The sequence below is a fragment of the Oculina patagonica genome, chromosome 13 (genome assembly GCF_052425735.1).
Source record: "Oculina patagonica isolate OP01 chromosome 13, crgOcupat, whole genome shotgun sequence".
Taxonomy (NCBI): Eukaryota; Metazoa; Cnidaria; class Anthozoa; order Scleractinia; family Oculinidae; genus Oculina; species Oculina patagonica.
The window spans coordinates 28,285,641-28,302,106 of NC_135770.1; the positions used below are offsets into that span (position 1 = coordinate 28,285,641).

The 16,466-nt window shown below is 39.6% G+C and overlaps 1 protein-coding gene across 1 annotated transcript; it reads right to left on the bottom strand.

Annotated features, from left to right (window-relative positions):
• Positions 1-959: 959 nt before the first annotated feature.
• On the bottom strand, positions 960-6,808 carry LOC144637331 (uncharacterized). The gene is made up of 2 exons (XM_078496452.1): positions 5,936-6,808; positions 960-2,825 (listed from the first exon to the last, which is right to left on the bottom strand). The coding sequence occupies exons 1-2, from the start codon at positions 6,264-6,266 to the stop codon at positions 1,810-1,812; spliced, it is 1,347 nt and encodes a 448-aa protein (XP_078352578.1). The 5' UTR covers positions 6,267-6,808; the 3' UTR covers positions 960-1,809.
• Positions 6,809-16,466: the final 9,658 nt, after the last annotated feature.

Consider the following 16,466-nt stretch of genomic DNA (forward strand, 5'->3'; position numbering starts at 1 on the left):
TCTCAAACCTCCAAGAGAAACGAAAATTGGTTCAGAAATCGGGGAGTTTAAGAAATCGAGGGTAAAATGCAGTGTTCAACTAGGGGAAGGAAACCACTTTTGGTTTAAGTATTCAAGAGGTTTGGGACATCTGAGGCTCAAGAAATCGGGATTTCACTGCATATAAATAATTGAGGGTCTACTGAGTCTGAGTTGGGAAGTATGAACTACCAACACAAGAGACTGATAAAGCTTTGGTCGAGTTTTAAGCTCAATTGTATCATAAGTGCTCCCAAAACCTCTGTTTCCTTCAATTTGAAAGTAATTTTGTACATAAAAAAATGACTTGAAATATTGAAAATTTAAGGTGGCCTGACCTTAACCCTTTCTCTCCCGTTGTTAACATAACAAATCTGAGAGCATACACTGTTTTTCTTATACTACCATTTTCCTTGTGAAAACTTTTTTTGGCTAATTTTTGATTTATACAAAAAAGTTAAAGAGAAAAAATAACTTGATCAGACACTATAGAGAGAGAGAGACTAAGAATAAAGATGCCTCAAGACATCAATTTCCAGCAGTTGCAGGTTTTAAACTTTCTTACTGTAGCACTGAGATGCTAAGTCATGGTATGTAATGTAAAGTCTTTACAAAAATGAATATTTGTTTAAGGGAACCACAAAAATGGGTTAAAAACAACCAAAAAACCACACCCATACACCTGCAGCATGGCATGTACTGAAACCAGCAAGTTTACTGGAAAATGCTAAAACTAGCCTGCGTGCACACTCTCAAAATCTGTCCGATAATCACTACAACCCTTGTGCTCCAGTATTCTGGTACTTCGGCATTTCTTTGTTTCTGGGTTTAGTATATACCCCAACGCCCCCCCCCCCACCCCACCCCACCCTTCCCCCACTCATATGTACATAAAAATCCTTTTTTTATGATTGTAAAGTTAACATATCTTTGGACTACTATAATTATATTGCATTTGAGAGTTTTTTTTCTGCTATTTAGTCAGTTTTGGCTCTGCATTTCCCTGGCACTGCAACTGGCCTGAAAAAATCTCCAGCAATTTTTTTTTGTTTCAAAAAATTACCAGTAGATGCAAAACCAAAACCCAGTCTGATACAACCACAAGATTACAGCTTTAATTATACAAATCCTGAAGAACCTCCTCCTTGCCTTTCATGTGTCATGGGTTAACACACTTCATATGTGTAAACTTATTATAACTGGAAACCCCACTGGAAACTTGTGGCTGGTACTTAAAATTTATACATACAGTAACCCCCCCCCCCCCCCCTAATTCCCTTATATGGACACTTCCTTGCCCTTGTACAAAAAAATAATGAATTAATCATTAAAACGGACAGATTCTGCACTCTGAGATTATCTTTGAACCTTTTCATACTAAGTGTATGGCTTATCTGATCTCTCTATATCTTTTTTGTTTACTACCACAACACAATAATTTTAGAATGTATATCCTAATTTCTTCAACTTCTTCTTTCAAAACATATTTACATGTAAACCAGAGCACATCTAATAAAAAATATTCACGAGAACTGAGACCTAAAAGTTGAATGTAAACTTGAACGCCTATACAAAACCGTGACAGCTCTGCTTGTCTTAAGGGGATGTGTAGGTATCTGCCTCAATAATTGGCGACTTCAATCTTCCAGTAAATGATGCTGCTTTAAATTTAAGCACCATTTACTTAAAACAAAAGAATATGATTTTAAATGCGCAAAATAGAGATACCGTTAATACTAAACCATCCTCTTTGTCAGCGAATCTGAGTAAAGATTATAACTATTAATTTTTTTAACCAATGGCATTAATGCCTTCCCAAATGATAGGCGAAATACACTGGGCTTTGGTGGCAGTCTCCTTAAGTTTCTGGATGATTTCAATGTTGGCATCCCAGAATGTCATGGATCTGTATGTGATGTCGTGCTTCTTACAAAGCTCTTGGATTTTGGCTTTTGCCTCGCGTAGCCTGTGGCGTGGCAGCCGTGGAAAAAGGTGATGCTCAATTTGGAACTGCAGACCACCATGCACAAAGTCCAGCCAGGGGTAACAGTCAATGTCCATAGTCGTGGCCAGTTGAGAACGAAGGAACTCATTGGTCTTGAAAGCATCCATGGGATGACCGTGGTACGTCTCCATGGAGAAGTGACTCAGGGTTATCTGAATGTGAAGGATGCCAGCGAGGAAATGCGCAACAAACACAAAGATGAACAACGAAATCCAACTGGGTAAAAACGAGCAGAGGTAAATATACCATGTCCAAAAGAATGCCAAGCCAAATATTTCCAGGTATTTGGTTTGTCCCTTGGGTAATGAAAACACCAGCAGAAAGCTTTGCGCATACAAATTATACCGTGCAAGACCCATGATAAGGTAGTACAGCCAATGCTGGTTGGAAACGAAGAACTTCGCCAGCCCATCAAAGTAAAGAATCTTCTCATGATACATTGACCTTACTGACCGGAAAAACTTGTCTGTAATGGCCAGTACAGGAAGGTGCTGAATATCTGGATCAAACTCAACCGAGTTTGTCACTATGTGATGAGCATTGTGGCTTTTCTTCCACCAACCAATGCTGATCCCTGTGGTCATGTTGCCGACGAAAATGCCAATCAAGCTGTCTGTTTTCAAGTTATGAGTGACGGCAGTGTGACCAATATCATGTCCAACAAAAGCCATTTGTTGCCAAAACAATGCCATTGTTATGGACGAGGCTACCTGTATATAAACATTGTTGCTGAACACAACGCCATAAATGAGCAGAGCAAAGATAACGCTCAAGTTAATACCATGTCCAACGTAGAACCAATCTGTTGTAATAAAAATAAAAGAAACTGTTTAACATCCAATTAATAGCAGAACTGAGTGTAGGGATGTTGCTAAGGGTTGCCTGTCGGCTAATTTCACCGGCTGAAGGAGAACTTAGATCTGGCTGAAAATTCACCTGAAAACAAAGCCTGGGTAAACTTTTTGAGCTGACAAGGCCAGAAAAGGGAGCTGGGCTTGTTAATGAGCAAGCTAAGCACTGTCCTTGCAACATCCCTGCTAAGTGCAGTGAGATTTATAAGCTTGTTTTGAACAGAGCTAAGAATATTGATTGCGACTGTCGCAGGCCATTACAATAAATGTTTTCATGGATCAGAAATGCTTGCCACTCATCACAGAAATGTAATTTGGGACAGGTCAGTTGCGTAACAGCAAATCCCTGATCATCTGGGATTTAAAGGGGCTACTGTATGTCACGCAATTTTAGGTAATTCTATTTATTCTCGTTAATTAAGAGCTCTAATCTTCAAAATTGGCAGAGCAAAAGTCTTTCATTTGCAAAATCACAGCCACATAACAAACAAGGATGATTTTCGAGCATTGTAAGTGACACTTTCATACAAATTGAGATAAACTTGAAAAAAGTCGGGCCGACAGTTTTTAAGTTTACCCGAATGCAATCTGTTTTAATCTCCTAGAATTTTTTCCATCCATGCCCCTTTTGGCCTTTCTGTGTTTCTTTTGAGTTCTTCTACAGTGTTAAGCCGTTATTGTGATATTTCAGTTAATTCTATGACCAGTTGATCAGTGCCGAAATTGCCTAAAATTGCGTGACATAGCCCCTTTAACTGACATACAACAGCCTTGACCTTCAATTGAAACCCAACCCAGGTTGTGTCATTATCCCTATAGTAACATGGTGGGTGTTCTATTCAACCACTTACCAGTAACAATCAGCTACTTCATGGAGTGAATTCATGAGTGTATAGTAGCAAGTGATTCTTTTTTTTCACATGATAAAATAACCCAGTTCAGTCAGGAAGCTTCAATGCGCAAGTCCGAGACAGTTGGATGATGATACTTATTCCCGTCCCCGCGCCCCCACCCCCCGTGACGGAGAGGGGGGGGGGGGGGGGGCGCCGTGCCCCGGCGCGGGACACGACGGCGGAAGGGGGCGGGGACAAGGGGGGGAGTGGGGGGAGCGGGGAGGGGGGGCGACGCCCGGGGCGGGGAGGAGGGGGGGGCGGGGAGGGGCGGGGGACGGGGGGCGGGGGGGACAGGTAGGAGAGGACGAAGGGAACCCGCGGCCGCGGACGCAAGGGGGCGCAGGGGCGGGGAGCCGCCGCGAGGGGGGGGGGGGGGGGGGCCGTCTCAACTTTGGCGCCCATTGTTGCTCAGGAAATCGCACCAGACAACAGAAATATTTTCGGAACCAGTAATCAACAATAATAATATTACTTTCTAGTCGTTATCAATTACCACCAGCTCTTGTGCAGTACTTTATAAATATATTTGCAAATTTAGCGCTCATGTAAGATTCTGTTGGGATTATTTTGAATATGCATGTGCTTGATGTTGCACTGTTTTGTCAGCTGCAAATACATAAAAGCCTTTTTGTGGAATATAGCTCGCCCGCTGTAAATAAAGTTTTTTATTTCAATTTTAGTTAAAATATATCTGTCCCTTCAGTGCAACTTTAAAATATTTTCACTGGATCAAAGCTCTTGAATGTGGTTAAACTAAAACATTCAATTTATTCAATAATATTTTGACCATCATCTTGTCTTTCAAAGGCTTTGTCAAAACTTAAAACATTAAATGCTATCGACACCAATTTTTTTATTGTGGTTTCCCAAAACAAGGTAATATTGACGACAATGAAACCAAAACATTTATACCTACACTGACATGTCGAGTTGAAATTAATTTTATAGCTCTTATGCCTAATAAATGAAAGTAATTCAAACTTATTCAAGAAAAATTAATAAAACAAGAGGAATCAAAGGCAGATATCTGCACAAGTCTTTTATTTGAAATATTTGTAATAACCTAGACTTGTATTCATTTATGGACATTGCAATTATTAATAAGGTGTATCACAAAAAATCATCTTAAGTTAGACCAAATCAATTATAAGTCCAGCTAGATGACAGAATTGAAGCCAGACCAACCTCTTAATATGGAAAAGATGAAATTTCGCTTTCCAATTTCTCAAAAATATTTGCCAGCAATCAACGTGTCATTCATCACAGATCACACTAGAAAATTCTAAAAAATAATGTAATCTTTCAATACCTGGCAGTTGCAAACGATTTTTTTTCCTCAGATGAAATTATGTTAATCTAGTTATTGTTTTTGACAGTAGGCTTTTATACGAGTGTGTACAGAGTCGAACAAAAACAACAAGCACATTGTACAACATTGCGTAATTTGAATTTGATGAAATAAGAAAGTCTAGAAAAATTGCAAAATCCACCCCTGCTGTAGTTTGGATTGGTTCTTGAGACGATAAAAAAATTAAAATTGGACTGTAATCTACAATTTTGGGGTCGGTTGTAGTAAATTGCTACGACAGTTTCATACATACAAATGCGCTCACATCCAAAAATATTAAAATTGTGTAAATTCAGCAGCGGAGTAGAACATTTTACCATAAGTTTGTTTATTGATAATTCAAATAATAAAACGAAACAGATGGAAAACCACTCCCAAAAAACATTAAGCCGTCCTATTTGGTCCTCGATATGACATGATTTTATCGCTGGCCGACCGGAAAGGAAGCCATTTTGGGCACTGCTAATAGTCCAAAATAAATTATAGAACAAAGGTCGTGAAAAATCAGTTTACATTCTAGAAGATTCTTCTTTGATTTGATCCATAAGGTTATAAAATTTCCTAATTACAGAAAAGAATATTTCATCGAGACTGTAAGAGCTCATTATAAATCACAGAAAATTACCATATTGTCAGAAAAAAATTGAACGGGCCGTTCCGGGGGTTTTTCAACGAAGTAAATTCGTGGTTCTGAGCTCGGTGTGAGAAATTTTGAATCTTGTAAACATCGGTCATAAATAAAAGTCAACTACAGCCACAAGGAAACTTTAAACTGCTAGTGGATGTATTATTAAAAGTTAGTGGCAAAAGATCAACTTACAATTTGTGTCAAGGCCGCGCTCAATTTCATCTCGTACTTTTTGGAAGTCTTTGATCAAGCTCGACTCTTGCACCGTCTTCTTGCATTCGTCCTTCACTTCGCCGATTTTAAAAGTAGGTAGCTTCTTATCAGTAACCCACGATAGATGAAATGCTTTGAACACATCCGTACAGTCGTGACCGGCCATATATCTTATTGGAAGTTCTCCTCCGGGATGATGAGGGGCCCACCGGCTCAAATCGTAAACTCCTCCATCGATAACGACCCAATAGTCGCCTTTGCTGTTGTGGTGCTTCACCTCCTCGAGGCTGTAGTACTTCGTTTTCTTCATTCTGAGAAAAGAAAGACGAAAAATTCGTCACAGACGTCGACTAGCCGGTTCTAAGCCTTTCAAAACCGCCTTAGAAATTCTCATAATCAAGAGCGTATGACACAATCACTTTAGGCAGATGGCTTTATATCGCAAGACAAGTTCTGATTGGTTGAAAACAATGGCGCAACGAATTTGAACCAATCAGAAGTCGATAGCTCAAAATAGCTCTGTGGTGGAAAGCCATTGCCGGCTGGTTGTGCACGTGGCTTGTCTATTCCGCCGGGTTATTAAAGTGATTTTTTTACAATTATTGTCCTTATTATCCCAGAATCCAAGCAGCTATGGGGAGCAATATTCATAAGCTTTACCAATTCACTGTATTTCATAGCACACCGTCATCAGATTAGTTCACAAACACCTACTGTGATATTGTTCGATGAAAAGCAGTCAGCTATGACCAACTGTAGAGTGTAGACCCTATATATAAATTGACAGAAAACGGTATTCTTTTTTTATGCAAAGCGTTGAACCGGCAATATTTGATGAAATTTAAATAAAATTTTGAATGCCTCTTTGTGTGTGCATTAATTTTTTACGGCAGTACTTTAATCAATCACCATATTTGTCTTTTTTCTCATACTATGTCAATCCTGTCTTAGACGTTGTAAATTTAAAAGGAATTATAACTTATTTGTGGTCGTGATTTGAAAGTGAAAATGACATATCATGCCATATTGACTCATAAGACATATCATGCCTCATGAGTCAATATTGATCAATATTTTTTACAATAAAGTGTTTTTACTGACCGATAACCACTAGGCTTGCTGCTCGTTAAGTCTCGCTGCAAGACACGTAGTATAAACGTATTCGTTTGCGAAACGAATCACAGGTGCTCAACCCCCCCCCCCCCCCCCCCCCCCTCTTCCCTTTATAATATTGCTCCAGGAAGGGGTTGGTTTCAGAAACATGCGGTTGGCAGTACTTTGAATGTAGTATTTTTGTCAGGAATAAATTAAGTCATCGGACGTTGGACTTCAGGTAAAGACAGGGTTCAGAGTCTAGAGGTCATCGGGTCTCGGTTGTTCAAAGGATGGGTAACGCTATCCACCGAATAAATCACTGTCCAGTGAATAGCGTAATTTGTTTTGTCAACACTTATGAAATTCAGGCTACACTTATCCTAGGCTAGGCTCGATTTCCGCCGGTTTATTTAGTCCGGCCTTAACCTGAAATCATACCCTCCCTTCTCGCAGGTTAACCCGGTCTTTGTTCCTCCCCGAGAGGAGTGCTTTCGGGGGGGGAGGGGGCAACCTCGTCCCATTTTCCCTAATCATGAATAGGGGCTTGAAATCGAGCCTAACTTATGTCACTTATGCGCTTGATAGTTATCCACTTTTGAAAGACTGGTCCAAAGTCGGAAAACTTCGTTGTCGATGTACACATGATGAGCGATCACGCGTTTTGGTCAAGTTTAAATGCGAAACACGAAATGTGGGCTGAAAGCGGGCGTTTTGTGTTTTAGCCTTATACAGGAAATGGGCTCCTTCCGTTGGTCGGAATATCGCTCGCCCCCTTTTGATGAAAGATATAAGACTGGAAGGGCCGAGATCTCCACCCTCCCCCCCCCCCCCCCCCCACACACACACATACACACACCCGCCTCCTCCAAACTGGACAAGAAAAGGCAAAAGCACGTCTGAATCGGACAAGAGAGCTCTTGAGTACAAGCCTTTAAAAAATTTCTTTGAAAGGAACAGGCACAGGTGATAAAGTTAGTCAGTCATCAACAAAATTTTTATAGCGCTTTTAAAAAACGTCAGCTAAAGTTCAAAAGTATCTCTTTCGTGACTTTCGTTTGCCCGTTCGAGACAAAATAGATTTCCGCTCAAAATTCAGACCTATGGCGCGTTTACACGACAGAAAAATTTGGGTACGTACCTGTCAGAAAATAGGTCCGAACTTAACCACTTTTGTAGAGAAACAGTCAAATCAAAACGGGGGCATAGGCGCCTATGGCCCCGTTTTGATTTGACTGTAGGCGCGTTGACACGACTGAAAAATTTGGGTACGGACCCGTCAAAAAATTGGTCCGGACGAGACCACTTTTGTAGAGAAACAGTCAAATCAAAACGGGGCCATAGGCGCCTATAGGCGCATTTACACGACTGAAAAATTTGGGTACGGACTCGTCAAAAAATAAGTCCGACCTGACCACTTTTGTAGGAAACGTCAATCAAAACAGGGCCAGGCGCCAGGCCCCGTGGACTGTCACAAAAGTGGGTGACGGGTGCGTACCCAATGTTCTCGCTCGTGTAAACGCGCCTTAGGCGCCGTGATTTGACTGTTTCTCTACAAAGTGGTCTCGTCCGGACCAATTTTTTGACCGTCCCAAATTTTTCAGTCGGTAAACGCGCCTTGTTTCTCACAAAAGTGGTTAGGTCCGGACCAATTTTTTGACGGGTCCGTGCCCAATTTTCTCCGTCGTGTAAACGCGCCTCTATTGTTTTACAACTATTTTCAGGGGCCGATATGTTTGGATGTTACTTGAAAAACTTACAATTCATCCGACAATGAAACGAAACCAAATCTACATATCAAACCTAGAACGTTATATAACATTCTTTTTTTTCTTTGGGAGATAAATCTGCATTTTCCACTTTTCCATTAGCTTGGATTTTTGTTCGAGAACTTCTGATTGCCAGGAAACGTAACCTAATTTGCAAATTTTATCAGAGCAAGAACGCTAATGACATTATTGTTTTTTTTTTTCAGAGATGAAGCTGCTTTTTCCCCTTTTCGCTTTTTTAGTACCGCTCTACAGAGGTTTTTTTTCATCACAGATATGAGAAAAAACAAGGAGTTAAATGACTAAAATAAAAGAAAAACAATAATTTATGGCTAGCATTTTTAATAGTTGATAATACGTCTTGCTGTGTTTCAACTCTTATTTGCCGATAAATTTTGACCGTGGATTCTCTCAGAAATTGAACAGTTTCTGATGATCAAGTTTAACTAAATGACACCGTTTTTCAATCTCGCCAAATAAAATAACCCGTAAAGTGGCAGCCATGTGGGGCAAGTGCGAAGAAATAGCTGCTGCCTACCGCTGTCCACGAATGGAGAACGACAAATTTGGCGACCCCAGAGTTTTTCCCTTTTGTTTGTGCTGCACAGTCAAGATCTAGAAATCAAAGGTTCGGGGTTTTTCGGTGTGTGCACTTGCGAAAATCGACTTTTCAAGATGACGTACGTTCAAGAGTCACTTTGAAGCCTGCGCCTTAATTAAGCCTATCAGATTTTTTATTAAATATGCAAAGCCTCTTTACCCAACAAATTATGAAGCTTATATATTAAAACCACTCTTGGATAGAGAGTCTGGCTAGCCTTTGTTTGTATTTGCAAAAATTAAGCAGTCTTTCGAAAATCAAAACGGCCGAACTCAAATCTCCTGGACTAGAACGATAGAAATCGGGTCTGTTCAACTTTTCCACCTAGAATTATTTCTCCTTATCAAGAAAAGAAAGGAAAGAAAACTCACGGAACCCAGGCATTTTTTTTTAGCCGGAAGAGTAGGCAATGTATAATATATATGTTCAAACGAAGCCGCACATTAGGATGCCGCGAATTGGGAGAAGGGTGGAAAGCAATATTCAATTAAAATACCCTAATATCGTAAAATAATCTCACCACAAAAAAATTAACGTTATTTCACTGTGTTCGTTGGTATATAAGAACAAGATAAACACTCGGGGTAAAACTGAGAAAAATTAGTTTACCTCATTAGTACAATCCGGCGCTGTGCTACATCTGATTAAATATGTCAAAATTGATTCTGCCAGCGCCCTTACTGAGATCACTGAGGTATATACGTAAATGTTATGTCTTCGTTTATTTCCCCGACTGGTAATTACAATTTGATTAATATCGTGAATCTTAAGTTTCACTTATGCCTTCGATCCTTTAGTTTATATCCGCACAAAAATTACCACAACGAACAATAAGCGAATGCAATACGAAAAACTCGCTCGTTTTCGTACAAAAACGCTTTCCACCAAGCTCAGCGTTGTTGTATAGAATCATTATTTTGAGAAATCGCCGGCTGCATGTATAAAAATCTTACAATATCGACATTTTGCAGTCGCCGGTAGTTTATAATCAGAATCTATTTGCAGAGTTATACAAATCAGTTTACCTTTCGAGATTGTAGAGAAACAGCTTCCCAGGAAGGCTTATGCTATTACTGTACGACTCCTGGAGTAGGATAAAATACATCTTAAAATATGGCGAAAGTTCTGTCCTACTCAGACAACTACAGTATTTACATTCGGGATCAGCGCTAAATGAATTATATGCCTTACGTACCTGAGCAAAACTACAGTTTTCTATGCAAAACTCGACGGGCTTGTTTAGGATTCAAATTTTTTCTACTGGTCTTCAGCTGCTCCTGAACTTTGCTGTCAATTTCTTTACCTGGAAGACACGGAAAAGGCCAAGGGCGTGAAATATACAGAAACAATGAATGATGAATAGAATTATGTTTGGTTTTACGAGGCGAAAAGATCCGCTGCGAGCGAGGCTTTGTTCTAATCACCAATGAGATGCTGCTGTGAATCAAAAGCTTCGCAACGTACAGTACCACCTGTTCCACAAGAATTAAAATATAAAAGCCGCAAAATGCATTAAGCATATAATTTAAACCAGGCGGGACGCCGCCCTGGTGGGGCACTCCCCGCGCGGAGATCCCGAGCGGCACTACATAGCACCAGCTGCCTGCCCCGCCGAGGTCGGGATTTCCCGCTCTCTCGAGTCCGGTCTTTGGACGGAGTGCGGGCTCATTCCCTGAACAGCGGCTGGTAATCGTACGCCCTGAGTTAAAGCCCTGAGTAAGGCTGTCCCAAAGCTTGATGCTCGGCAACTTTTGGGCAACTTTTAATCTTTCTAGCAACTTTTTCTTTTCGAGCAATTTTCGAGCAACTTTTTGCAATTTCATGACCGAAGTTTTCCGAAGATTTTTCGAGTGTTGTTCGAAGGCCATACGAACGTTTGCAAGCATTATTCGAACTTCTTTGAAGATAAACGAAATTTGCCGAAGATTTCCGAGAAAGTTCAGAAGATGCTTCAACTTTCGGATCATTCAGCATTAAGACTTCGTCACCAAACATGACGTCAAATTAGGAAAGAAGTTTTGCGACGAAATCGCAATAAAGTTTTCCCACCCCTTGAAGGAGCTACTTCACGGGGATTTCGCCGATCTTTGGTCTAAACTGTTCTGTTATTAGAGGTAAACAATTTAACCCATGAAAACAACTAACTAACTAACTAACCGGACTGACTGACTGACAGACTGACTGACAGACAGACTGACCGACTGACTGACTGACTGACTGACTGATTGACTGACTGACTGACTGACTGACTGACTGACTGACTGACTGACTGGCTGACTGACTGACTGACTGGCTGACTGGCTGACTGGCTGACGGACTGACTGACTGACTGACTTACTTAGCGTTCCCTTAAAGCGAGTTTGGATCACGCGACTTAACTGCGAACATTTGATAGTTAATAAATGCTTCAACGATTCGAAATTGCAAAACTTAAAACAAACTTAAAATTTAGTACCTTGAAACTGAATCATTATATTTGTGTGTTTTCCGAGCAGTGTACAGCTTTAAAAGTATTGTCAAACAAACCTCTCGTACTGTGAAAACACGTGAAAATATTTAGCAATTAAAATTGCCTTGAATTGCCTTTCGAGATAACATCAACCTTAAGCACCCAGTTAAGCTTCCTACTGGTTTGATCAATGGACTGAAGAACTCCTCGGGCGATTCGTCTTTCTCAATCTACTCGTTCCTTTGAAGGATTGCGATGTATGACAATACTTTTAAAGCTGTGCACTGTTCGGAAAACACGCAAATAGAGTGACGTAGTTTCAAGGTACCAAATTTGGCGTTTCTTTAAGTTTTACATTTTCGAATCGCTGGAGCATATATTAACTATCAAATGTTCGTAGTTTAGTAGCTTTAGCTTTTATTCGCGTGATCCAAACTCGCTCTAAGAGAACGCTGAAGCGTAACATTAACATGGGCGGCGGAGCATGGAGGCGGGGGAGGGGCTGCTGTGGTCCCCCCAAACAAAATTAGGGGGGCTCAGCCCCCCTCCCCCACGTTTCAGTCCCATATTTCAGGGCCATGTGACGCACAAAAAACTCAAGAACTTAGAGGACTAGTTGTGCCTGTCGAAATATTAACCCTTATTATAAGCCCAGATTTTTCCTGGATTTGGAAGAATAGCCTAGCCATTCAACCACCTGTAACGTCACCAGATTCTTGTGATTTACAACACAGGCTGGATAGATCTTCCCTTCTGAATATCGATTGCATTCTGAAAAGCTATCGAGAAAACGTGATCACTTTTTGGTGCAATATTGGTGGTAAAACAAACCAATATACCTGTACTTGATCATGGTCTAGCCTTTCCAGACATTTCCATTAATAAAGATCAAAACTTTTCAAGCCAGAAGAAAGGATGAACAGAGTAAAAGGTAGTGAGGTCCAAATTTTAGCTTATGTGCATGTACCAAGGTAAAATATTGTTATTATGACATTTTTACAATTTTTACATGAAAGCATTCTAATTCCCAGAGTCCGCGTCCCTCGTCTATGGGGACGCGGGCTCTGGGAACGAGATCATCAAAAATCTTACTGCAGTGTGAGAAAGTGCATTTCTAGCAAAGTTTAGAGAAATTTAGCACCGTAGCGACAAAAAATAATTTAACGATTAAAAACGTGTTTTTTTTTAGTAATTTCTGCATTTTTTAGGTTAAACCAGTAAATCTGCCTTAGTCTATTTCTGCAAAAAAATCCGTTAATTTAAATTGCTTTAATTTTTGTTCGTGCCTGCTTTCAAAAGGGCAGTTTTACATCTGACACATTAATTTCTTATGATTTCAGCTAAAAAAATCAATGTTGAATTAAAATTTGTTCTTGTTGTCGCCACAAACTGCGCTTCCTTGTGTCAATGGCGTTAATTTCCTTTACTCAGGAGAAAGATTCCCTCCAATTCGCGTTAATTTAAGTCGAGTTAATTTCAAATACCTTAATTTACACGAGGGTTAATTTCCTATAATTAATAAGGCGTATATACCTTATTCTTACTTATTTTTGCGATTACTAATTTTCGCGATTTAAAAAAAAAACGCGAAATTTAATACACGCGAAAAAAACATTGCGCGAAATTTAAGCATGCGAAAATTAATACCGTATTATAATTTATATCAAAACAGTAAAAATTTTAAATGTTTGGAACTGCTACTATTTATCCTTAAAAATATGTTTTCGTCTTGTGTTCGACTAGCACCCTTCCTCTGATTACTGTTTTCTTCAGCTTATAAATCGGCCAAAACCTCGTTGAGGCCCCATTAGGGGTTTTAGGGATACGGGATATTTGGGGAAAAAATTATAGGGATAAAGGATATTTCAGGGAAAAATTATAGAGATACGGGATAATAAGAAAAGAGACTGTGGGATATCGAACTTAAAGGTTTTTCAGGAATAAATGGGATACGGGATATTTAGGCCAAAAATTAATGGGATACGAGATACTCAGACCCCCCCTAATGGGGCCTCCTCTTTAGTGATCTTTAGTACAGTCACCAAGTTTTCCGTTTGCCGAGACTCCTTGTAGTTACATTGAACCCGATCTTTGTATATGTCTAGTTTTTCCTCAGTCTTTAACGACTGATCCATAAAACACTGACAAAATCACGAAATTTAATACACTCTTGCTTTAATTTTTCTTGCAATCGCGAAAATTAATACTCGCGAAATTCGGCTCTCGGAATTTCGCGAAATTAAGTACGCGCGAAAATTAAGTAAGAATAAGGTACTTTATCTTGTTGCATTATGGGATAGCCTTCCAGCACGACGGTTCCCCACTGTTGACTTTTAGTTATCAGCGTTCTACTGGGATTTACTCGATAAATTGAACTGAAGTGGTCTGTGTCTGACTGATCTGAAATAAAATGTAGTCGTCGGAACATCTTTGGATCTTCCTCGAAATCTTCAGAAGTATTCGTAAATTTGTAGAAATCTTTGGGTGTGCTTAGTAAATGAACGGAAACGATCGAATAACCTCGCGGACAATCTGCGCAAAATGGTCGAAAATATTCGACCGATTTCCACCGTTATCTATGCAATAAAGTTATTCTTAAACGGGCATCGGATAAAAAGAAGTGATACAATGCTCTATATATCCCATTCGACCGTCTTTTCATTTCTTTCTTGTGTGTAGACTGAAAAACAGTCTCTCGTAGAATTTTAATGGTTTTCCTCTCGAAAGTATTGCATAACAATAATATAGCGAGCGTATCTCAACAAAAATAAAACTATGTTGAAAAAAAATTAAAGTCCTCTTTGCCTTTTCGCGTCAAAGAAAGTGGACAATTGAAATCCTTGTTTGATATCAAAATTTGACTCACAAAAATGTTGCAGATTATTTTTTAGTATTCATTTCTTCGGCTTTCTTGCCTTACTGTGACATGGAAATATCGCCAGAAATGGGTGATTTTCATGAATGGTTTTCATTGTGCTGTAATAAATCCGCGTAAAACATACTATACAATTAATTATTATTTAATCCAAAGACAGTGAACAAAAAATTAAAAAATAAGTTGTTTCCTGACGAGAACAATTTATAAGATTGGTTACACTGTTATATCTACCCAAGGGCACCCAACGAGGAGGGATCGTTGTACCGTTTCCCCGTATTGTTTAGGGCCTTTTTACGGGGATATTTATTTAAACTAACACAGTTAAATATTTTTTCAGTCGGATTTTCTAGCTGAATATTAAACAAAGTAACAGAAACGTTTACAGAACAAAATCTCATTGCCCAAATTTGTGAGCTATCGTTACCTTTCCGATTATCGCAGCTGGCGTTTCTCCCTATCCAAAACAACATTTTTACCGGTCGAAAACAAGATGCTATATCTTCCCTATTATTGCGAAGGGTCAAGGTGAAATTTCACTAAAGAAAATATGAGGGGATAGCAAGCCTTCGTCATTCACCGAAATGATCCGTTACTTACACAAATAACACAAACCTTTCTTGCGTTTTCACTGTAAGCCAGCATATAAATTACTTATTTTGAGTTTTATTCGATACGAGCAAGAGATACGAGTGATAAATGTAAACTGATTTTATTGACTGAATATTTCAACTTCTTCTAAATACGTAAATGACATACCTTGAAAAACATCCGTTCTTCCTTCGAATCCAAAGCCAGTCGAATTTCAAGTCGCAGGACCGGTCCAGCTAAATTCACTGATCTTTTCGTTGGTTGTCATCGGTGCAAATTCACAAGGGACTTCGAAGCTGATTTTGGAACCGAAGTCGATTTTCGTTAGATTCGGCACCGAGTTCCAAATGATTTCCGGCGGAGAAAGGGGCGATCCGGAGAATGTTATGAGTTCTCTTTTTTCTTTTGTCAAACCGGCAACTCTTCCATGTAAGGTATAAAGAAATTAAAGGCTATGGATTGGGTTATTGCGAAACTTTAATACGTCCCTTACGTAAGAGTTGATGTTACGTAAAAAAGTTGTAAGAGTTCTTATTGCTTTTACGTCAAATGAATAGCATAATGTATTTTTGTTTCCACTTCCGCTCATCCTCTTGTTTTTTTTTTTTGTTTTTTTTTTTTTGACAAAAAAATTCCAACAAGACGATAACCATTCTCTCTCTTCAATTTTCTCGTCTCCAGAGCCGCTTGTCCCTCTTAGCCGACAAAGCCTGGGAAACGAGAGCTCACGAGGAACAAGAGGCTCAAGGGACACATGATTTGATTGGCTAGATTTTAAACAAAAGAAATTTAAAACTAGCCAAGTCCCAATGCCAGTTTCCTTGTATCTGTTTGTTATTCCCAGTACAGCCCCAGTGACCCAAATCTCATTTTCCCAGCGAAAATCTGCCCAAATCCCAGTTCCCATTTTACCTCTTCAGGCCCCTCAACAAAAAAATCGTTCCCAGGGCTTTTCCCTTGGTAATTAACGCTTGGTTTACCCTGGTTATCTAGCTGGAAAAACCTACGCAGGTTTATTCCAAAAGCTATTCATCAATATACGTGATATAACATCTGAAGCTGCCAGCTGAAGAGCTGGCTATAATATTGTGTGCCACTCAGTTTTCAAACTGTAAACACGTAACCATATATAT